This window comes from Bubalus kerabau, chromosome 3, assembly GCF_029407905.1.
Source record: "Bubalus kerabau isolate K-KA32 ecotype Philippines breed swamp buffalo chromosome 3, PCC_UOA_SB_1v2, whole genome shotgun sequence".
Lineage (NCBI taxonomy): Eukaryota > Metazoa > Chordata > Mammalia > Artiodactyla > Bovidae > Bubalus > Bubalus kerabau.
In genome coordinates, this window is record NC_073626.1 from 3,042,389 (window position 1) to 3,067,081 (window position 24,693).

At 47.3% G+C, this 24,693-nt stretch overlaps 1 protein-coding gene across 8 annotated transcripts in view; it reads left to right on the forward strand.

Moving 5' to 3' along the window:
• FARS2 (phenylalanyl-tRNA synthetase 2, mitochondrial) overlaps window positions 1-24,693 on the forward strand; it is a 311,692-nt gene that overhangs the window by 47,697 nt on the left and 239,302 nt on the right. For 7 of the 8 annotated variants that reach the window (XM_055570515.1, XM_055570513.1, XM_055570512.1 and 4 more), the window contains one exon: window positions 1,239-1,858. In XM_055570515.1, the coding sequence (XP_055426490.1) occupies window positions 1,239-1,858 (620 nt within the window). Of the gene's footprint in view, window positions 1-1,238; window positions 1,859-24,009; window positions 24,074-24,693 lie in introns of those variants that run through there. The other variant, XM_055570518.1, reaches the window with a different exon arrangement.

Genomic DNA, 24,693 nt, shown 5'->3' on the forward strand with positions numbered 1-24,693 from the left:
TGCTTTCTTGGTAGTATGATGGTCACTTGGAGCAATGTTGTTCCCGTCTAATGCGTTATTATCATGAAATTAAGTGCCTTCTTGGTAGTATGTAGAGCCTAGAAGTCAAATAACCCACCTACCTGTGGGCTTGATAGTAACTCAGTGGTAACTGCCAAGTTTTAGAAGATGGGTTTGGCTGATTTAAGCTCACGGCAATTGTTTTTTACCACCGTAGGGATTTGACATCTAAAGCTTGTCATGCCCGAGATCCCCGAGTCCGTTTAAAGCTGCTCGTGGGCCAGCGAGGGCATCCAGAACCCTCCGGTGTTGTCTTGCTGCTCCCAGCACCTTGGGTGTGGGCCCCTGCACTGGCTCTTTGTCACCTCACTTTTGATGCGCACAGCCTGTGCGAGGTGACTGCCGTGTGACTTCAGCTGTGAAGTCGGGTCCTCTTGTTAAATCCTGGGCATTAGGAAAAAGATCAGGCCACTCTCTGTGTCCCGACTGCTCTGTGTCTGTCCCCGGGTGAGGACGCCCTGCTCCTGGCTTCCCGTGGGTGTGCAGTGGAAACCTGCTCTTTTACCAAACAGACGTGTCATTGATGGGATCCTGCAATGGTATTAAGTGGGAGTGACATGACCAGATGTGAGGATAGAAGAGATTTGCATCTATAAAAATAGTTCCAGCTGTCCACTGGTGTGGTCTATCACTCTGTGTAATATTTCCTTAAGCTTTTCACTTCTGTTTTTTTAAAAAAATTACATAAAAATAACCATTACCTAAATTGGTGTATTTTATTTGAAACAGCCAAAAAAAAAAAAAAAGTGTTGTTCATGTCATCTTACAATATAGTGAACTATTCTGGAAGTCACCTTTTGGCAGAAGTGAGCAGAACTTGGTGATTATGAGGATGGAGTGGGGGGGATGGCAGTTCAAACATCCCTCCATCCTTCAGGGCCCGTTGGATGCAGTCATGGGCTTCCTTCAGGAATGACACCCCGAATGGACTCAGAATAAAAGGAGGTCGTCACATCCATAGGTTTGTTCCATGTGAGGGATCCAGGACATGACATGACATGAATAAAGGACATTTTCTTCAATTTCATTGTCTTGAGTGTCCAGGGAAGGACAACTGGAGATTGGGGATTCAAGCATGATGGTCATGATTCTCTTGATGTGTGTGTGGGGGGGTGCTGGTGGGAGACCAACTCTCCCTGATGAAAGGTGACTCTGCTGTGTGTATGTCCTCTTTCCAGAACCCGTGAAGGAAGCTGCTGCCATGGTCTGCTGGGCTCTCAGGAGAGTTGGTCTGGCGCGTGCCCACCTGGCCCGGAAGGCCAGCGGAGTCTGCCGGGGCCACGAGCATCAGCCTTTGGGCCAGAGGCCCTCTGCCCGGGGAGCCCCAGGCAGCGTGGTGGAGCTGCTGGGCAAGTCCTACCCCCAGGACGACTACAGCAACCTGACCCGCAAGGTCCTGTCCAAGGTGGGCCGGAACCTGCACAACCAGCCGCAGCACCCGCTCTGGCTGCTCAAGGAGCGCGTGAAGCAGCACTTCTACGCGCAGTACCCGGGCCGCGCGGGGACCCCGCTCTTCTCCGTGTATGACGACCTCTCCCCGGTGGTCACCACTTGGCAGAACTTCGACAGCCTGCTCATCCCGGCCGACCACCCCAGCCGGAAGAAGGGCGACAACTACTACCTGAACGCCAAGCACATGCTGCGCGCGCACACGTCGGCGCACCAGTGGGACCTGCTGCGCGCGGGGCTGGACGCCTTCCTGGTGGTGGGCGACGTGTACCGGCGCGACCAGATCGACGCGCAGCACTACCCCGTGTTCCACCAGCTGGAGGCCGTGCGCCTCTTCTCCCGCCACCAGGTGAGCCGGCCCCCGCTGCGCGGGGCTTCCCGGTTGGTCCCAGCGAGCCGTGCAGGGCCCTGGGCTTCCTCGGCGTCCGTGCGGCATCCGTCTTCGGCGGTGTGCTTGGTGCAGGCGGGGCTCCGGACATCCTGGCCGGCGTGCTGTGTTAGTAACGCAGGAACTGGCAGGCCTTCACTGCTTCTTGTCTGACTTTTGCCTTCCGGTCCCCACATGCCTGCCTCTGTTTCTCCGAATGAGTGAGCAGTCGGTGGCTCACACTTACCCTCCATCGCAGAGGGCTGGAGATGCAGGGCTGAGAATTGTGGCTGGGTTGCTCCAGTTCCCAGTGAGCAGAGGTTACCTGTACATGGTGTTTGACACCAGTGCATTTCTTAGGTAGCCCAGGGGCACTGGCACTCTCTGGCTGAGACTGTAAGGTGCCTTCTTGCCCCCAAGCTCTTTCCTCTGCGTCGCCTGCTGCACACTTGTGGCTGCTGTGCGTGTTTTTCTCTGTGAGAGGGCTTTGCTGTTCTATACCCAAGGTTTGTGTTTGGGTTCAGAGAGCTTTTTTAATCGGGAAATCTGATATTCTGGTCATTCTCAAAAGCACCCACCTCCTCGCATCTGGTAGCTGACATCCTAACATGTGCGAATCTTTTTTTTTTTTTTTGGCAATTTGCAAACATTCCTGAAAGCTTGAGTCTGTTTCCTAAAAGAGTGCAATGTCACTTGTCTTTCATTAACGTATTTTTAAACCATCTCTGTTTTTATGTAAGAAACAAATGGAATTAATGAGGTGCAGGAAATATCTTGTGTTACTCCCTTAGTGCTTCTTACAAACGTGTTCACTGAAACAGAAGGAATAATTATCAACAAAACTCCCTCCTGCAAGCATCAGGTCAGTGGGTTGTTGGAGTGAGCAGGAACAGTGTCAGCTCCTTGGGTTGTTGGAGTGAGCAGGAATGGTGTCGGCTCCTTGGGTTGTTGGAGTGAGCAGGAACGGTGTCTGCTTTTTAGGCTGATAAGTAATCATCGCTTGTTGTGTTAAATGAGTCACGTTGTAGGAGACCACTGCCTCAGGATGCTCAACTCTTCCTGGGAATCTGTGAAAATGCAGAAATAGGTATTAGCTTTGCACAAAAGTCTCCCTATGCTTGATCCCAGAACTGCTGAGATGAGCACTTTTCAATTTGGGAAAGCTGACTATTTTCTATGTTAACTGTTATAAGGATGCAGTTTTTTAGGAAACAGGTCAAAGTCTGGGGAATATGACCAAGTGGTGGAATGTCACCCGCAGTTACTGAGCCAGCAGAGGGGTGACATCAGGGAGCAGGTGTCCAGGTCACGGCAGCGGCAGGCGCTCAGCCCAGTTTATCACGTTACAAATATGAGAAAGGACAGTGCCCACTGGTTGGTGAGCCTACGAGCCATGGGAATGGCAGTGGAGGCTGTGAGACGCACGCTGGTGTTTTAATGGAGGAAGAACCCAGGGTCCCTGAGAAGGTGGGAAATGGGCGGAGAAGGAATTAACCTCTTCTTGTTTCACACTTCTGCGGGGTCCAGGCCAGGTTAGCGGGAGGCGGGCATGGCTGGTCTTCGGATGATGTGACTGTGTGTTCTGCCTTGTAGTCAGAAAGACTGCATGCACACACGTACACGTATGTATCAATACAGTAAGGTAGTTCCACACACCTTGTTTCATTTGCTCCTTGTCCTAAAACCCTGTGAGACGGGTTACTTCCACTGCAGCCACGGGCAGTCTGAAGCCCCAGCAGGTTTAGTGATGCCCAGGGTCACCCCGCCAGCTGGTGGCATCACCTGAGCATTACCCGTTCTGCCCTGTCGCTTTTCATGGAGGAGTTGCTTACGGCCCAGCCAGGGCTTCAGTTCCAGGCACAGTGTCACGGAGAGAGGACTGTGTTTTGTGGATTCCTGGCCTCAGCTGGTACCAAGTCTGATCTAACCTTAACAATCAAAAAGAGTTTTTTTCCTTCTTTCACTTTATTACTCTCTGAATAGGGTTTGTTTTTTTTTTAATCCCAATTGTTGTAATCATGCTACATACATAATTTAAAAAACTGTATGGTCATTCTTTAAAGCTTTCCTGTTATTTCATAATCTTGGTAATCATTTTATTCACTGCGTGGTGTATTTCAGGAAGAAGAGAGGTGAGTCATCAGATGTGGGGTAAAGGAAGTAAGAATAAGCATAGAAATGGGTATATGTTATTTAACTATTAGTTGTGAATAAAACCCGTTTGTGTCCCAGAAAAGGTATCAGTATTCACAAATTTAAATGTGTTAAATGTACCGATTTAAAGACATCCATCATCAGCTTGGACAGTTTTCAATCAGAGAATCCTGAACCGGAGTCACCAGAGGTTGAAAGTAAAGGGCAAGAAAAAGGCACATGGAGCAAACACTTGACAACAAAGCTGGTAACGCAACTACTAACACTGGATAGAGTACGTGGAAAAATCGTAATTATGAATAAAGGGGTAATACATGGACCGAGATGCTTGTATGACTTAGGAATTTTAATGTGCCTGACGTCATAGCCATAATACAGAAACCAAAACTGAAGAAATCCAAGTTTGAAATGTTCATTATGATAGTAGATTTTAAATGACTTCAGTCAAAGATTGATGAATTAGCAGACAAATGAGTAAAGATAGAACAAATCTGAAAAATATGATTAGCATGCTTGATTTGATTGTTTTTAACATTCTGTAACTATGTATGTGTGTTTTTGTTTGCACAGACACTCACACACACGTAAATTCTATACCCGAGTGTTAGACGTGTACAGTCACGTGGGAAAACCTAAATAAGTTGTCCATGTACTAGTTGACAGTTGAAGTTGTAAATAAATGTCAGAGACCCAATAACATTATTAGAACTGGGCCTGGCTGCAATGTAGTTGATGTGGAAAGCAATAAGAAAAGAATAATAAAGCTTTCCCTGTCACTAGCTATCTAAAAATTCACAGCTATAGATTCACGGGTTAAAGAGAAATATTAGAGTTATCAAAAGTTACTTATCACTAACTAGCAATGAAAACACTGACTTCAGACTGCTCAGGTGTGGCAAAGATAGTCACCCTACGATTCTGGTGGTAGCCCTGGCCACCGTGACCACTAACATCACAGAAGGAGGAGCAGCCAGACACATGTGTCTCCTATCGAGAGAATGCAAGGCCACCTGTAAGAAGTCCTGTCAAAAAAACCTGGACCTATATAAGCTCAACTTGCTGGATCTAACAGTCACATTTATAGAAACACAGAGGACAGAGAAGCACCTTAAACTGCATCCTTGGATGCAATGAACAAAATCCAGCCTGGGGAAATTCTCTAGCGATGCTACTCAAGGTGAGATCTGCCTAATGAAGAAAGTACAAGAATCAAAGTGAGCGATGAGAAATGATGAGGCGGTTGTATTCAAGGCTGTTTTCCGAGGATGTCTATGGGTCTGCACACAGTCTGCCAGGCCTTCCTCGATGCTCTTGGTGAGCTCTGTGCGTTCAGTCTGCGGGGTGGTTTTGCACAGCACCTGTATATCAGTTCCAGACCGATTAGAAACCTAAAACTGTCTTTGCCACAGACAGTTTGAGAAGCACTGCCCTTCAGGATAAATGATTCCCTTTCTTCAAATAAAAGCAAGGAAAAAACAATAGCTGGTGCCTATAGGTTAAAAAAAAACAAACAGATCTCAATCAATCACCACTTGCAGATCCTATCAAGGGAAAGCATCTTTCAAGAGAAAAAAGATGTGAGACTGTTGGAAACTTGAACACTAACTGAACATTTGAGTTTCAGGAGTTCTTTATTTTTAGTTTTTGAGTCTGACAGTGATATTATATTTTTATATAGTCATTCTCTCTCAGAGATACATATTGAAATACTGTGAACCAAAGGATGGATTTTCGTTAAAATAATGGGGGACAGGCATTTGGGGATGAATGTAAGAAGGTGGATCATGAATTGTCAGTAACTGAAGTCACTGAAGTGACTGTTGGATACATGATGAATCATTATCCTCTCAATTTTTGCATATGTTTGAAATTTTCCTAGTAAAAGTTTAAAGAAAAAGACTGAAGGAAAACACTTCAGGGATCAGTCAGGGATCAGTCAGTCTGTCAATCAAAAAAACTTTTTTTTCTGAACATGAACTGGGATCCAAGCTGTGAGAAGGTGTCAGAGAGAGAGAAACGGTATCAGACAGTCACGAGAAGGTTCCTGGTTTCATGGGAAAGTTAAAAATTTAGATTAAAAAGTAGCAGGAGGCCAGAAATATCACACTCTGGGGCATGAGCATAGATTATATTCAGTAGAAAACTGAAGTAGGTTAAAGCTGGAATTAATAGCCTTGCTTCCATCATTCTCAGATGATCTTACTGTGTTGTTGTTTTTCAGCCGTTAAGTTGTGTTCAACTCTTTGTGACCCCGTGGACACAGCCTGCCAGGTTCCCCTGTCCTTCTGGACTTTGCTCTGATTCATGTCCATTGAGTCAGTGATGCTATCCAACCATCTCATCCTCTGCCACCTCCTTCTCTTTTTGCTTTCAATCTTTCCCAGCATCAGGGTCTTTTCCAGTGAGTCGGCTCTTCACATCAGGTGCCCAAAATATTGGAACTTCATCTTCACATCAGTCCTTCCAATGCATATTCAGAGTCAATTTCCTTTAGGATGGACTGATTTGATCTCCTTGCAGTCCAAGGTCTCTCAAGAGTCTTCTCCAACACCATAGTTCAAAAGCATCAGTTCTTTGGTGCTCAGCCTTTTTTGTGGTCCAACTCTCACACCCGTACGTGACTACTGGAAAAACCATAGCTTTGACTAGATGGAGCTTTGTCAGCAAAGTAATGTCTCTACTGTTAAATATTCTGTCTAGGTTTGCCATAGCTTTTCTTCCAAGTAGCAATCATCTTTTAATTTCATGACTGCAGTCACTGTCCACAGTAATTTTGGAGCCCAAGAAAAGAAAATTAGTCACTGTTTCCCCATCTCTTTGCTATGAGATGATGAGACCAGATGCCATGATCTTCGTTTTTTGAATGTTGAGTTTTAAGTCATCTTTTTCACTCTCCTCTTTCACCCTCATGAAGAGCCTCTTTAGTTCTTCACTGTCTGTCCTTAGAGTGGTATCCTCTTCATATCTGAGGTCATTGATATTTCTCTTGGCAATCTTGATTCCGGCTTGTGCTTCATCCAGTCTGGCATTTTGCACGATATACTCTGCATATAAGTTAAATAAGCAGGATGACAGTATACAGGCTTGACGTACTTCTTTCCCAATTTAGAACCAGTCCATTGTTTCATGTCTGGTTCTAACTGTTGCTTCTTGACCTACATATGGGTTTCTCAGGAGGCAGGTAAGGTGATCTGGTATTCCCATCTCTTGAAGAGTTATCCACAATTTGTTGTTATACACACAGTTAAAGGCTTTAGCATAGTCAGTGAAGCAAAAGTAGATGTTTTCTGGAATTCCCTTGCTTTCTCTATGATCCAATGAATGTTGACAATTTGATCTCTAGTTCTTCTGCCTTTTCTAAACTCAGCTTGTATATCTGGAAGTTCTCAATTTATGTACTGCTGAAGCCTAACTTGAAGAAATTTGAGTATAACCTTGCTAGCAGGTAAAATAAGTGCAATTGTCCAGTAGTTTGAACATTCTTTGGCCTTGCCCTTTTTTGGGATTGGAATGAAAACTGATCTTTTCCAGTTTTGTGGCTACTGCTGAGTTTCTCAAATTTGCTGACATAATGAGTGCAGCACTTTGACAGCATCATCTTTCAGGATTTTGAATAGCTCAGTGGGAATTCCATCACCTCCAGTATCAAAAACAAGACCTGGAGCTGACTGTGGCTCAGATCATGAGCTCCTTATTGCAAAATTCAGGCTTAAATTGAAGAAAGTAGGGAAAAACCACTAGGCCATTCAGGTATGACCTAAATCAAATCCCTTATGATTTATATAGTGGAGGTGACAAATAGATTTAAGGGATTGGCTCTGGTAGACAGAGTGCCTGAAGAACTATGGAGGGAGGTTCGTAACATTGTACAGGAGGCAGTGGCCAAAACCATCCTCAAGAAAACAAAATACATGAAAGCAAAATGGTTGTCTGAGGAGGCCTTACAAATAGCTGAGGAAAGAAGAGAAGCAAAAGGCAAGGGAGAAAGGGAAAAATACACCTGAATGCAGAGTTCCAGAGAATAACAAGGAGAGATAAGCAGGTCTTTTTAAGTGAACAATGCAAGAAAATAGAGGAAAACAATAAATGGGAAAGACTGGAGATCTCTTCAAGCAAATTGGAGATATCAAGGGAACATTTCATGCAAGGATGGGCCATGATAAAGGACAGAAACAGTAAGGACCTCACAGAAGCAGAAGAGATTAAGAAGAGGTGGTAAGAATACACAGAAGAACCATACAAAAAAATTTCGTAATAACCTGGATAATCACAGTGGTGTGGTCACTCACCTAGGGCCAGAAATCCTGGAGTGTGAAGTCAAGTGGGCCTTAGGAAGCATTACTATAAACAGAGCTGGTAGAGGTGATCTTATTGTAAGGTTTTATGAAATTGGGAAGTCTTGTAGTCTTTCTCAAAAAATAGAAAAAGATGAACATATCAAGGTCATTTCATATTAGACTTGTTAATACAAATTAGGTATAAAAGACAATATCAGAGGTTTCATCTTTATGAACATAGTTTATTCTCATTTTTGATGAACAGGTAAAAATTATTAAATGAAATGTTTGCAGCTTTAGTTCACTGGCATGTTGTGCCCTTCCATGTGATCCCTGTGTGTGCACTGCATTACACCATCCTGACTGGTGTGAGTTAACGTGGTATAATTATTAAGGAAAAGCATGTGACCACCTTAATAGATGTAGGGAAACAAGTTGATGGCATTTAATGTTTTAGGACGTTAAAAAAGCATTTATCTTATGATAAAAACTTTTAGCAAGCTAGGAACAGAAGGGAACTTCCGTAACATGATAAATGGTATTTGTCAAGCACTCACAGCATACATCGTAATTAGTGGTGAATCATTAGAAACACTTCTATCAAATTAGCAACAGTTCAGGGTTATTTGCCATCAGTGTGTAGGAGGCACTGTTGCAATCTCTGTTCATCATTGTGTGGGAGGTCCTAGCTTACGCGGGAAACCAGAAAGAGAAAAGCAAGTCTAAGCTTTGGGGAACATGAGCTAAAGCTGCTTTATTTGTAAATGGCATGACGGGCTACCCAGGAAGTTGACTAGAATGTCCAGATCCATTATTAGCACTAATTAGACCATCCAGCAAAGCTGTGGGTACAAAGACAATACATACAAGAATCTGTTTCTTATCTATAGGTTATAACCAGTTAGCAAATATAATGAAATAAAGACTTCAATCATAACATCACCTGCAACTTTGAAGCATCTGGATATCATTGTTGCAGAAGATGTTCAAGGTACTTGTAGATAACATTATCAGATGTGATGGAAAGACATAAAGGAAGAGACGGAGGGCCAATACACCATGTTCGTAGATTCATGAAGATGGTAGCTCTCCCAAAATTGATCTATAAATTCATCGTAAATCTAATAAAAGCGTATTTTGGAGAAGCTGAAGAACCATTTTTCCTATTTGTAGGAAGAGCAAGTTTACCAATAGCCAGGAGAAACGCAAGCACGCCAGTGTAAGGGGCTGTGCCTTGCCAAGCACCCAGGCTCACCACGCTCTGGTCATTGGGGTGGTTTTGTGTTGGCACAAGTGTGGTCAAATAGAGAACTCTCAAAGACCTCTCCTCCTCTTTGGGAATTTGTTTTCACTATAGAATGGAACCGACTTTAAATAAGTGGGGAGCTGGTGGATTCCACAGGAGTCGCTCTTAGTTGCCCATAGAGGAAAAAAACGCCCGGTCTCTACCTCTCAGCACACACAGAATTCAACTCTAAATTGCTTCACAATCCATCGCGAATAGAAAGTCTTCCAGACTTAAGAGGAAGATGCAAGACATTACTGATATGACTGGGGGTAGAGTACAGCCTCTTGAACTGAGAATTCCTAAAAGAGAGGAATCCTTAATGGAAACAATGTTTTAAGTTGACTCTGAAGGTAAAACTTATATCTAATAAAAGAGTTATTAAAGGAAGTTAAAAGACAAGCAGTGGGCTGGGTGGGGAATCTGCTCCACACGTAAGTAACAGAGGATTTGTGTTGATCAGATGTAAAGGCCTCAGGGTGACACAATCTGGCAGGGGGAAATCTGACATACCGAGAGTTGGCTGGCATGTGAGGCAGTGAGAAGGCTCTGCGGGCGTTTGAAACCCGCGCCTGGAGTCCAGCTCCCAAGCCTATAGTTTAGACGCATCATGAGTGGTTACATCAGCAGGTAGTTAAGAATGTTCATAGCACTATGGATCTGGTATGGCATCCGTATGTCTGTGAGAATGAGTAAGTCACAACCAAATACATCAAGATGAATGAACATAGAAAGTAGCATTAGGCAAAGAGAGTTATCAAAGCTTAGATATTCTGATTGCATTTGTGTAACACTTAAGTCATGGGCAGAACTAACCTGATATATTATTTAGGGGTTCGTGCACATGTGGAAAAGTTCTGGAAAGCAAAGAAATAATTTAAACATCAGGTTTGTCGTTACTTGCACAAGGAGTGGCAGGGGATTGTAATCAGCAAGGGGCTGCAAAGTTTTTGGTACAATACTGTTCTCTCTTCTGAAAATGGGTGTCAGTGGTGAGCACAGGGCATATGCTCTTATTATTATTTAGAATGACATACGCTTTTTTTTTTAATTTTTTTTAAATTTTATTTTATTTTTAAACTTTACATAATTGTATTAGTTTATGGGCTTCCCCAGCGGCTCAGCGTTTAAGAATCTGCCTGCAATGCAGGAGTTGCAGGAGATGCTGGTTCGATCCCTGGGTCAGGGAGATCCCCTGGAGGAGGGCATGGCAACCCACTCCAGCATTCTTACCTAGAGAATCCCATGGACAGAGGAGCCTGGCAGGCTCGGACATGACTTAGCGACAAAGCACAGAGGAACCATGAATCTTACGCCCTGCTGTGTGGAGTGCATATAGTTGCCACCACTTTGTAGAGTTATTTGGTAGTTTTTCTTTTTTTCTTTTTCATTGTGTTCTCTATGTGGAGAAGGTGATGGCACCCCACTCCAGTACTCTTGCCTGGAAAATCCCATGGATGGAGGAACCTGGTAGGCTGCAGTCCATGGGGTCCCACAGAGTCGGACACGACTGAGCGACTTCACTTTCACTTTTCACTTTCATGCATTGGAGAAGGAAATGGCAGCCCACTCCAGTGTTCTTGCCTAGAGAATTCCAGGGATGGGAGAGCCTGGTGGGCTGCTGTCTATGGGGTCGCACAGAGTTGGACATGACTGAAGTGACTTAGCAGCAGCAGCAGCAGTGTTCTCTATGATCTGGCATTTTTCTTTTAAGTGTTAAAAAAAAGGGACAATGGACTATAATTGTACATTGAGTACTTTATAGCAAGTAACATAAATAAGCTAGATGTACCTATGTCAGCTTAGATGAGTTTTAGTAAAATATTGAGAGTAACAAATAAATTATGAGTGATACTAAGCTAGGACATCTTTTTAATAGCTCTTACAAAATACGCCCAGCAACGCCCAGCGGTGCTGTCAGTGTGTGCTTAGTCCAGGCTGTCTGTCTGTCTGTCTGTGTGTGTTTCACTTGCTTCTCAGCTCTTTCTCTCTCTCTCCACACACGCACACCTCAATCACACAGTTTTTTTTGGTTCCATAACTATATAGGTAGGTGTGAAAAAAGTACATGGGAAGAATAAGCACCCAAATCAAGACGGTGATTTCCCGTGAGGTGTAGACAAAGTGAGTGGTGGTGGCAGGTGCCGTCATTGTTTGCAAATGCATCGAGATCTCACGAATTTCTGGAGCGCACAGAAGGGTCTGTGAGATCAACAAGTTTGAGAGCCACTGTTCTATAGCTTCAAAACCAAATTTTTAAAAAACTTTAATTGAGACGTCTCTTTTGTAAAAAATAGCAGATTCCCTGCAGTTGCCAGACCCACCAGAGGGAGCCCATATGATCCCTGCATCTCTGTAATCTGATTTAAATATACTAATTCAGAGGAACGTGCCTGGACCAGCGCTCAAGGAAGCTCCACTCTCCGCTGGTCTCTGGAAATGCCCGTGCTGTCTCTCAGGCAGCGCCCTGTGCGGGGGGCTGGCGAGTGCTTGGGGTGGGGGGCGGCGGGGGGCAGACGCTCCAGGGTTTACCCTGCCCTCTTGGCTGCAGAGGCTTGGTTTCCTCCGGGTCTCTGCCCCGCTTTGAGGACTTCCCTGGGTCGGTGTTATCCAGGGTCTTCCTGTTACATACACTCCTGACAGCCATGGATGGCTCATGTGAGCCTTCCTTCCTGCCCAGTTCTGTCTTCATTCTTATCAAAGAAATTCTAAATGCTACTTTCCGTCTCCCTATCTCCCTTCCTCCCTCCCTCCCTTCCTCTTACTTTCTTTTCATTTTCAGAATGTGTATATTTTTCTTGCCTTTGCTTTCTTGGCTCGTAGTTCTCAAACCTGGGTGTATTAACAGTCCTGGTTCATGACCAAGTTTTGTCGATCTCGCAGGCACATTTAAACTTAAGAGCAAAGCAGCAGGTCTTGCAGACGCATGTTTGTCCACTTTAAAGGCCTCGCCCTTCCTACGGTGAAATCCTTGTACTTTCCTGAGTGTCAGTGTGTTCTTTCTCTTATGAAGTGATGGTCATAGTATTCAAAAATTTTACCTGTTTTGGCAAAATAAATTGTTGCCAACCTTTTCTTAGTGCCTTGACTTTTTTGAAGTTTTTGCTGGTCTATGGAATACAAAACTTTAAGTCTTAATAACTGAAGGTGTTGTTCTAGAGAAGTTGTAAGTATTTTATAATTATGTAGTTGATGAATATTCACATAGAAACAAAGGGGCATATTTTCATAGAAGACATGAATGAAGATATACAGAGAAGTAAGCTTTTGATATAATTTTGACCACCGTTATTGCTATATACTACTTCATTATGACCTCTGTGTCAAGCTCAGATTCCATCCCAGCCCCCTTTTTATTTTAGCTTTTTTTTTTTGCCATGCCGTGCAGCATGTGGGATCTTAGTTCCCCGACCAGGGATTGAACCTGTGCCCCCTGCAGTGGAGGCAAGGAGTCTTAACCACTGGATCACCAGGGAAGACCCCACCTCCCTTTTTAAAGTAACCCCTGTGACTCCCCATTTCCCCTGTAGGAGGCCAGATTGGGGCCCCTCCGTAGCCACGCACTTGTCTGCAATGACTTGATTCTGGTGGAGTGGACATCCTTCATTTAGCCTCCATCGTGGTCCACCCTTGTTAGAAAACCGCTCTCATTCATCATCAGAAAATTCCATTTTCCTCGCTTTGATGCTCTCTCCCACCTTGCAGATGGTTCATTAGAACCCTACTGTTCCTGGGCGGCTTTGCCGGGCCCCCCGCCGTCACTCGCACCGCGAGCCAAGGGTAGCCTCTTTATTCTTGCGCTCTCCCCCGAATCACTGTGCTGCCTTTCAGTGAATGACGGGTTTTATCCTCCACCATGTGGTTATTGGGTTTCCTTAATAGCCTCATGCGGCGGGGCTTTATTGAAGGAGTTTTCATTTGGCCTTGATAGATTATAGTCACCTTGTTTCCCTAATCTCTTCTTGAAAATCTTTTAGAGGAAGGACTCCCCCTGTCAGAGACACTTAAGCTGAAATGGCTTTTCTTTTTTAAAAAGTCTTTTTTTCTACCCAAATATTTACTTAGGTGTATCTCTTGACAGTGAAGCAGAAGGCAGCTGGTCACAGCCAGGACCCACCACACATTGAACTCGGTAACAGTTGGTTTCTGGGGGACGGACTGGGCCTTGGAGACCCATTTAAAGCGAGCCCAGTCTCTGTTTTCTGTGGCACTGAGCCCGTCAGAGGATTAGTTCTTGCTTCCCAGGTGATGTTAGTGGCAAAGAGCCCGCCTGCCAGTGCAGGAGACATAAAGATCCAGGTTCAATCCCTGAGTTGGGAAGACCCTTGGAGGAGGGCATGGCAACCCACTCCAGTGTTCTTGCTTGGAGAATCCCATGGACAGAGGATCCTGGTGGGCTATAGTCCATGGGGTCGCAAAGAGTTGGACATGACTAGAGTGACTTAGCACACATGCATGACAAGGTAGGAACTACGGTCTGATAGCCTGAGGTCCCAGTGCTGACCCCTGGCTTACTGCTCTTGACCTCCGGGAGCTCTCAGCACTTACTGCCCGGAGTTGAGGGTTGGTGCGTGTCTGGTTTCCCCAGCTGGCCAGTCAATGCCTTGAAGGTCTCTCTTCCTTGTGCCTGGTCCTGTCTCTAGCCCAGGGTCCTGCACCGAGAAGCAGTCAGTGGACGAGGCAGTCAGATGCCTCCCTTGTTCTCCAGACGTCCACCGTGTCAAGGATGGCCGCGCACAGCGTCAAGAACCTGGTGGGTCACCGTCCACTTTTCACTCCCAGAGAAGTTACTCCTGCCCCAGGCTTCCTGAGGAGGGCAGGGCTGGACTGCAAGGCAGAGGCTGACTGTGACTCGATCACGGAAAACTTAACATACGGAATTATGAAGTGTAACACAGGGAACTGGGTGGTGAGGGGCTGGCAAGTAAGACGAGAACCCTGGAGAGCATGGAAGTAATGGACCCGGGAGCAGCGGCCGCCCCCAGCCTGGGGCTGAGCCCCCAAAGGAGACCCCCACCCCCGACCACCACCCAGCCCTGGTCCCAGCTATGGCTCCCAGGATGGTGTAGTGGTCTCATGCTGATGGAGTTGCTGGATGTCTGCACTCTGGAAGTGACTGGGTATCTGCTTTCTGGGGTGCCAGGGAAGCTGTTTCAGGGAAGGGGTCTTACAGGAAGCCCTGTGCTGTGCCACTGCCTGAGATGGGTGCTGGGGGGACAGTCCGGGGCCAGGGCAGCGGGGCGGGGCTGCTGCACGGCAGAGCAAGCGAGGCCCAAGGTTTCGGCACGAAGCCCCGCGCAGCATCTCAGCGACCTCTACTGAGCTTAACACCGCACCAGCTGACGAGGACAAATGTTTCAAGAGCCCAACTTGGTTTTCGCGGAGCAGTCAATGAAGGACTGGCTTGTCGAGAGGCAGTGGATTGGTAACTGGCAGAGTCAGCTTGCTCCCTCTCCTGAGTGTCTAGAAGGCTTCAGGGAGGCAGGCTGTTATTCACCCAATGCAGGAGTGGCTGGGTAAAGTCACATTTAAGGAGGCAAAACAATTTGTCCTTGACGCTAGCTCAGGATTTCTGGGTATAGTTTCAGTAGTGGAGAAGTCCTCCAGTTCCTGGTCCTCAGAGCATGGAGTGTATGAAGGACGGAGGGTGGTTTGAAGGGTCAAAGCTCGTGCACCTGCGCCAACAGCATCCAGAGAGAATCGGGTGAGGTCTTCTGTCTCATTCCTCCAGGGTCTCAGGACAGTCATTGCCATGTCTGTTCCCCACTTGCTGTTGGAGACCAGCAGGGACCTTACTTGGTTTTACTGAATCTGCATAATTACAGTAACAGTATTTTTTGTACCAGCTCAAGTGTTGTGCGGAAGCAGCAGAAATATTTCCACAGTGATATTATGCTGTTTCACAGTAGACTTCACACCTCGCTAGAAACCACATTTCTTGGCCTGCTGCACATTCCTGAGAGCTATTGTGTGGCTGGTGGTGGAATTTCACGTCCTCAGCTTGGTGGGTGCAGGTGGGGTGGGGACAGGAGGGGGGTTCTTTGCCGGTCTTCGAGGGGCCAGCAGCCCCTGGCACTCGGGTCCCGTCAGACAGCCAGACACCCGAGTCTGCCCTTGGAAAGGTGAAGGGTGACACCTGCCGTTTAGCCAGCACCATGCCTCTTCCTTGGTACTTTAAATATCCTCTCTCTGAGGCTCTGCCCTGGAATCTGTTTTCTAGTGTCATCCTCTTGACTCAGCCTGGAGTAGGTCTCAGTGAAGTCATAAACTTGTCCATATGAATGGGTTTGGAAGATAAAATAGACTTTATTCAACTAGATATGTCATCCAAACACTGATTTTTTTTTCAGCATGTTGTTGTTCAGATGCTAAGCTCTGTCCAACTCTTTGTGACCCCATGAACTGCAGCATGCCAGGCTCCCCTGTCCTCCACGGTAACCTGGAGTTTGCTCCAACTTGTGTCCATTGAGTTAGTGATGCTATCTAACCATCTCATCCTCTTCTCATTAGGTGGCCCAGATATTGGAGCTTTGGCTTCAGCATCCGTCCTTCCAATGAATATTCAGGGTTTTCAGCTTTATTGAAACTTTGTACAATGTTGTATCTGACTGAGAGCATTTCATCAGAGCAGGGGTTTCTGACCTCCTTCTTTTACCATTTGAGACTGTGATGAGAGATTTGGACAACCTCCACAAATACACACATACTTTGTATATAGTCTAAGGGCTATTGTAGGCCCCTGGATTGGATGGTGAAATTAGAAGTCAGTGTCCAAGGAGCCATTTCAGTCTCCATGTTGCTAATTTCCAGCCTAAGTCTGTAGCAAGTTAGAAAAAACCTGTTTTCTAGTCTCGTAATAATTCTCTCTTCCCACTTCTGCTGTTTCTGTAATATTTCTCTTGGACCATGTTGCTGGGCTGGGATTGTGTTTGGTGGTGGATTTCATGGACAGACTAGTTAGAGTTAACTTAGCCGTAGGAGGGCGGAGAATGCTCCTATCTTGGGAATGACCAGATGTTAGCCGTCAGGTTGATTTGAGGATCGAGTTGAAGTCAGTTAAGGGTCAGAGGCCACCTAGGACTGGAGGGTGGGATGAGTGTATTTGGGGGATGCAAAGGGACAATTTCTGTGCAAATCTGAGAGCCTCTGTTGTGAGGCAGGGAACATTGCAGATCCAAAAAATGGAAGTAGTTCTGTGTTTAGAAAGCTGGTGAGGCCCTGGTGATTGGACTCAGGTACAGAGCTGAGAGTATGGATCTTGTAGGAAGCAGGTCTTACCACTCATCCGAGGAAAGGTGACTCCTGGAGGCCTATTACATGCTGGGGTTCAGTCATTTGCTGTATGTGTTAAGGTTCACGACCCAGGCTTAAGACAGGGAAGGGTTACACCAGACACATGGAACATGGAACAGACAGCTCTCATGAAAGGATCTTGAGTGAGAGATGGATTTTCAGAGGGAATTTGGGTTTCCACCTCCAGGGTGATCTTAGTATTTTTAGGACGTGGACTCTTAGACTGCCAAGGTCCAGCCCCGGCTGATCCAGGGTATTCGAAGCGGGGACGGCGTCGGCGAGGATAAGGATACAATAGCTTCAATTAGATATTAATTAGAGATGTAAAGAGTAATAGAATGAGGATAGCTCAGCAGGAAAATTCAGTGCAGAAAAGAGGCTGAGTAGCTTGGTTTACGCAGGAGACCAATAAAACTTCAAGACAAGAAGTTTGCACCACTTACGTAGGCCGCAGGTGTCCTTCCGTTCTCCCGAAGGAGAGGAGACACTGAGGCCTCCCCAGTCGGATCTTAGAAGCCCAGGCATAATTAGTAAGCATGGTGGGTTCCACACTCCAGGTGGAGACTCAGCCAGAGTTTGAGAGAGAGAGCAACATGGGGAGACCAGTATTTCGAGGAACTGATCCCAATTCTTTATTTTCCATGGTCTACTTTTATACACTGAGATGTTATGCAAAAGTCACGTGGGGTCAGCAGTCCTGACTTTTATCAAAGTCAGGTGCTTCATACAAATGTATACAGAGGTCTTAGGGGTGTTACATCATCTTCTGGCCAGGGGGCCTGCTGACAATTTATGACCCTCTCCTTGTGACAGCGGTCAGTCAACCAGGACACTTATTTTTCCAGGGGTGATTATTCTTAAAACAGACGCCACCCAAATAAAGTTACATTCCTATAGGATGAGGGTGTAGTGGGTTTTAGTTAAGGAAAGAATTTACTTAGCCTAAGGTCTAACGTGATTAATATCAAAGGTTAATACTTATTTCTTCTATATATTCATGAATGTGTGTAAGGGCAGGAGATGTGGAGACTTAGCAGCAAACATTGGCTCAACAAATGAAAAACCCTTCACCAATACAGTTTCTAATCAGCCCACTATACTTATACTAATGGTTTTCTAACTTTTCTAAGGAACCTGTTTTTAGAAGGTTTAAAGCATCCAGTGCCTCTCACGGTTGGGAGGCTGTGAGCAATCACATGTGGCCAGACAAGCCTGTCAGGCAGGCTAGAGAACCTTCAGAGGAGTTTGTAGGTTGAAACACTCCTATCACGCCCAGGAATTATTATTAACTGGAGCTCTAAGTTAACTCCTTCTCCGAAAGAAGTAGTGGGGCACAGCCCCCCGTAAAGTCAGAGGTGTAGGTGAGAGCACAAAGTAGTAAAGTAGGCAGGCTCTGGTTATGGGGTAGATGCTCGAGAATTTCCAGGGGGACTCCTGAGGCTCAATCCCACCTTTGCGTATGTCGAGCCTCCTTCCTCATGACCTTTGCCACGGGTGGAGTGCCTCATGCTGGCCCCCAACATTAGACGAGGTGAAAGACTCCTCGGTCGAGTTGGCCCAACTCTTTCACCTTTTCAGTGCAGAGAACTCTGTGGTAGTGATCACGTCTCACTTTGGAGGTTTGGCATCGCGTCCGTGTAGGATATGTATCCATCAGTTTTGGCAATAGTGGTGTAAATTATTCTTATTTGAACTACAGTGTCTTAAATATAATTTTAACATCTAGTTGTTAATGTTGATTCCATTATGTGTGAATATAGGCTATGCTAAGTCGCTTCAGTCGTGTCGGACTCTGTGCGACCCCATAGACAGCAGCCCACCAGGCTCCCCCGTCCCTGGGATTCTCCAGGCAAGAACACTGGACTGGGTTGCCATTTCCTTCTCCAGTGCGTGAAAGTGAAAAGTGAAAGTGAAGTCGCTCAGTTGTGTCCGACTCTGTGCGACCCCATGGACCACAGCCTACCAGGCTCCTCCGTCCATGGGATTTTCCAGGCAGGAGTACTGGAGTGGGGTGCCATTGCCTTCTCTGAATATAGGCTATAGTCTTTATTAAATAACCGGCAATAAATTCATCCATAAAATAACAATACAACCAATAATGATTTTTTGTTGAAAGGTTCCACCAGCACTCAGAATCCACAACCAACCACAACACCACTGAGGATGTAGGGGTGGTTTCCTTCTTGCAGTGATTTCAGCTTTTCAAACGTGTTCCAGGGCTTTTGGGTGTTGTCCATTTGCATAAATCACGATTTTGCAGAGGAGCAGAACCAATAGGGTGTGTGTGGGTGTGTGTGTATGTAGAGAGAGGGAGATGATGAGAGATGATTTATACAAAGAGATTAACTATAAGGAAGTGGCTCACTTGCTCTTGGAGGCAGATAAGTCCAGACCAAGGAGAACCGACGGGAGAGCTTCAGTCTGAATCCAAGTCTGAAGGCAGGAGGAGACCAGTGTCCCAGCTCAGAGACAGGCAGGCAGAAGGAAAGAATTCTTTCTTAGCCTTTATTCTATTCAGGTCTTCAGCAGACGGAATGAAGCCCACTCACACAGGGAGGGCCGTCTGCTGTGTTCCGTCAGCTGATTCAGATGTTAATCTTGTCTAGAGACAGGCTCATGGAAACACCCAGAAATAATGTCTAACCAAATGCCTGGTGACCCTGTGGCCCAGATAAGTGGACACAGGATGAACCGTCGCGCTCCTGGTCAGCCTGACCCTGTAGTGGACGCCGAGCGCCTCCAGGAGGTTCTGGTAACTCCTCACCTGTATCCTATGGATGCCACATTTCCGAAACTCCTCATACACTTAGTCAATTACTAGAAAATACTGAAAGTGTGCTTATACACGAGAGTGTTGGAAGTGTGCAACCACGCACTTCTCCCCTTCAGGGATGAGTTGAGGACCTGAGCTTTTGGGTCGTGTCTCTTGGAGCCCATCTACGGGTCTTAGCATCAGGCATGGGAAATGCTTCTGGGAGCAGTGCCTGTCTCCCGAAAATGACACCAGTGTGGGGGAGTCCAGTCCTGACCCTGCATCTCGCTGTCTGTGGCCTGAGACGAGCTCTTGGGCCACTCTGAGCCTCAGCTTTCTTCATTGTCCTTTGTGGACACAAGACCACTCCTGAGTGTGGCTGGAGAGCCTGGCTGGTGCCCGAGTCTGCTGTGCTCAGCAGGTATCTGCCCCCCCGCCATGTTTGTCTTAAACAGTGATGCTGGTTAAGCGTTCGTCTACCTGTGTATCATCAGCATGAATCAGCAATCTCGTGGGACCTACTTTTTAGGTCTGATGTACTTTCTTTTTTTAAGCCACTGCTGTCTTTTCTGTGGACTCATTAGTCATGTCTTATGTCACCTTCCTCGAGGGGAGGCAGTAGAATTTAGACGGAGCCTTGCTTGGTCCTGTTGCGTTTCACCCGCCGCTGACATCACCAATGAGCTGTCTAGCCGCCTGAAGAGGAAAATGCAGTCTCCTTCCCTGCATTATCTGTCACTGTGGCCGGGGAAGACAATGACAAGTATGATTTTCGTGGGCCCCACAATGGGTGACATTTTCTCCTCTGTTGCATGATGGTTGTCATGAGAACCGGTTCATGCCGGGTTGGGGTGTTTTTTTGTTGCTGTTACCATTGTGTTTTGCCTCAACGCATCCAGACATCTAAGTTCTCATTTAGTTTGTAGGTAACTTGCCTGCTTTGACATTTCGAAGTCCCTGATGTGTTCTCTGTATAGCCCAGAGCTTGGAGAATATTAATGTACATAAGTCTTCCTAAGGAAATGGTACCCTACTCCAGCGTTCTTGCCTGGAGAATCCCACGGACAGAGGAGCCTGGTGGGCTACAGTCCACTGGGTCGCCGGGAGTCGGACATGACCAAGCACGCACACACGCTTTTCCCACTGGAGCCCTTAGGAGAGCCCGAGAGAGAAAAGCGCCGACAGATGCCCTCCTCGAGACGTGTCCGAGTCCACCGTCCTTTGATGATGAAGCCCCAGGAGGCGGGGCCGCTCGCTGATGGCGCTCGCCACGGTTCTGCGGAGCCAGCCTCCCACGTGCCAGGGGCATGCCTCCAGGGAGGTGAACGCCGCGCCGTCCCCAGGCTCTTCCTGATGCTGGCGTCTGGGAACACGCGTCCGTCAGGAACCGAACCACCTCTCGGATAGGTTCAGCCTGAATCGTCGCTCATGGAGGCTGGAGTGAGGGGAGGTTTGGAAAGACCGCATCGTCCAGTGTGGACCTGTCTGAGTTTGCCGTGGAGGTCTAGGGTGGGGGCTCCCGAGAAAGCTTGGGCGGAAGCCACCTGGAGCTTTAGCTTCTCTACCTCGTGGTGCCCGGCAGCCAGTGCTGGGTCCCGCTGCCTGGCGGAAGTAGCTTCTCCACCTCCAAGGTGTTTTTGTAGCCTCGTTCGCCGCAGACGTTTTGGTTCCGCGTTTGTTCTCTTTACCGCCCTAGCACCAGCCTGGCGGCCGGGAGAGGGCACCAGGCAGCTAGGGAAGGTGCCGCGTGCCCTCCGCGGGGCTCAGCCTCGCCGCGTCCCCTCCCCTGCGCTCAGCCCCGCACCTTGATTAATCGGCATGTGCTGTGTCTCCAGAAATCGGGGGAGTGACAAACCCGATTCAATATCAATTAGCTAGAGCAGGAACGGACTTCCCACAGAAACCCCAGGACGGAGCTGTGCTTGGCGGGGCCCTTTCACTCACGAATTTCCCAAATAATGAAGGTCTCGCTCAGGGCCCAGTTGTTTGAAGAAATTAAAAACTGTGGAAATTAGCAGCCGAAATCCACTTGGATGAGCCTGCTATCCCTTTAATACGTCTGTCTGTTCATCTCACTAAGACATCCCAATCCTCCCTCCACAGTGATTTGAATACTTAATATTTGCTGAGATGCTTAAGTTGGATTTGAATAGTGTAATTGAATTTTTCCTGCTGCATTCAGAGGACAGGGAGGCTTGGGAGTCCCTATGGCAAGATATGTGAATGTGCTTATTTTTAGAAGTGATTCTTACATATTCCTCCGTCCCTGAGCCAAGAATTAATAAGCAGTGGGGCTGCCAGGTAGAGGAGACTGTATTCATCAGAATCCCGGCTTTATCTGTCCCTCTCCAGGTGAATGGCCTGTGCCTGGGGCCCAGAGCTGGTCTGGTCTGTGACGGGTTTGGGTTGAGCCAAACTGGGCATAGATCAGATGCCATGCAATCAGATCAGATCAGATCAGTCGCTCAGTCTTGTCCGACTCTTTGCGACCCCATGAATCACAGCACACCAGGCCTCCCTGTCCATCACCAACTCCTGGAGTTCACTCAGACTCACATCCATCGAGTCGGTGATGCCATCCAGCCATCTCATCCTCTGTCGTCCCCTTCTCCTCCTGCCCCCAATCCCTCCCAGCATCAGAGGCTTTTCCAATGAGTCAACTCTTCGCATGAGGTGGCCAAAGTACTGGAGTTTCAGCTTTAGCATCATTCCTTCCAAAGAAATCCCAGGGCTGATCTCCTTCAGAATGGACTCGTTGGATCTCCTCACAGTCCAAGGGACTCTCAAGAGTCTTCTCCAACACCACAGTTCAAAAGCATCAATTCTTCGGCGCTCAGCCTTCTTCACAGTCCAACTCTCACGTGCATACATGACCACAGGAAAAACCATAGCCTTGACTAGACGGACCTTTGTTGGCAAAGTAATGTCTCTGCTTTTGAATATGCTATCTAGGTTGGTCATAACTTTCCTTCCAAGGAGTAAGCGTCTTTTAATTTCATGGCTGCAGTCACCATCTGTAGTGATTTTGGAGCGCAGAAAAATAAAGTCTGAGACTGTTTCCACTGTTTCCCCATCTATTTCCCATGAAGTGATGGGACCGGATGCCATGATCTTTGTTTTCTGAATGTTGAGCTTTAAGCCAACTTTTTCACTCTCCACTTTCACTTTCATCAAGAGGCTTTTGAGTTCCTCTTCACTTTCTGCCATAAGGGTGGTGTCATGCGAAGCCCCTCCTAAACAGGATTGTTGTAAGGTCCTGGCCTTCGTGGACAGCTTAGTGAGAGAGGCAGGTAAATTGGATGGTCCACACCATCAGGTCAGCACCAGGAGAGAGACATGGCCATGGCACAGAAGGAAACCTGTATCCCTGGAGTAGTCAGAGAAGGCTTACGTAGCATCTTAGAGAGGACCTTGGAGCTCTCCAGGAGGGGCAGGCATAGTGCTCCAGGGAGCATCAGCAGTAGACAGGAAGGCAGGAGGACCCGGGCTGTGATGAGTCCTGGAGCAGCCCGGTCCCAGAGGAGCAGTGGGGAAGGGAGATTGACGGAGAGCTGTGAGCTGTTGGTGGAGGGCCTTCCATGTAGCCTTTTGGAGCGTTAGTTTAAAAAGAGTGAGGAGTCTTTAGTTTTAGTTTTTAAGCATAAGAGGGATGGCATCTGCAGACACAGAACAGACCCGTGGACGCTGGGAGAAGGAGAGGCCGGGACGAATCGAGAGCAGCATGGGAACATACACACCACGTGTTAGAGGGAGAGCCTGTGCTGTGTGATGCAGGGAGCTCAGCCTGTGCTCCGTGACAACCTAGAGGGGTGGGATGGGCTGGGAGGTGTGAGGGAGGCTCAAGAGGGAGGAGATATATGCATACCTATGACTGCTTCATGTTGATGTATGGCAGAAAGCAACACCTTATTGTAAAGCAATTATCCTCCAATTGAAAATAAATTAAAAAAAGAAGCAGCCAATGCAAAAAAAAAAAAAGGATGTCATTGGTTTAGAAAAATCTGCCAAATAGCTGGTGGAAATGGAGCAGGGTAGGGCAAGACTGGTTTTGAGGAGACTAGATTATTTATAATTATCTAAGAACCAAGGTGGGTCAAAGTCCCCAAAACAGGGGACAGCAGATCGGAAAGGGGAGACTCCAGGGGCAATGTGGGATTTACTGGATTTGGTGGCTGCATGCGGGGAAGTGAAGGAAAAGGAAAAACAGCTGAAAAGGAAGCCTGGACTGCTGCCTTGGGACCATTCCCAGAGTCAGGGGTCACAGAAGGAGAGGCGTTTGGGGTGGGGTCTGGAGAGCTAGTGGACTTGGGACACGTTTGCGTGGAGGTTCTGCCGGTGCGCGTGTCCAGCGGGCATGCGCGTCTTTGTGCGGGGGCTCCATCATGGGTGGTGGCTTGGCTGCGCCCATCTCAGGCAGAGTCTGCAGAGCAAGACAGGTACAAGCTGGAAAAGAGGCCTGCGGAGTAGAAATACTTAACGACCGGGAGGAAGGAGAGGAAGCCGTGAAGAGAACCACGGAAACGCGGCCAGTCTAACTGCGAAGAGAAGGGTGGTCGCAGCAGGAGAGGGGATGGAGGGCGTCTTGTTGGTTTTGCGGGCCGTTCTGTAAAGAGAATGGACCACGCTTACTGAGCAGAGAGAGCCAGGCAGAGGTCAAAGGTCCCGGGGACGTGGTGGTGGGAGGCAGTTTCCAGGTGAGAGCGGTGAGGACCGTGTCACTGCGGGGCGTTAGTGACACCTGCCGCCATCAGGAGAGGGCGTGCGTCTCGTTTCCTTGGTTTTTAATTGAAGGTGGGCCCGAAGATCCCGATTCTTTCTTCTCTGCGGCATGGGGCCAGCCCCCAGCCTGTGTCCTGGGCTCAGGCACCGCAGCAGGAGAGGTGGGGTGGTTTCCTCGGCACCATGGTCAAGCTGAGATGCAGTGAGCGTGTGCTCTTGGGCATCCCACGTGCCTAGCACATCCTCCTTGGGTTTCCTTGAGCGCCCTTGCGTGTTCAGAGCCCCCGGCCACATGGGTGTTATTTTGGTTATTCTATGCTCTGTCATCATCCTTCAG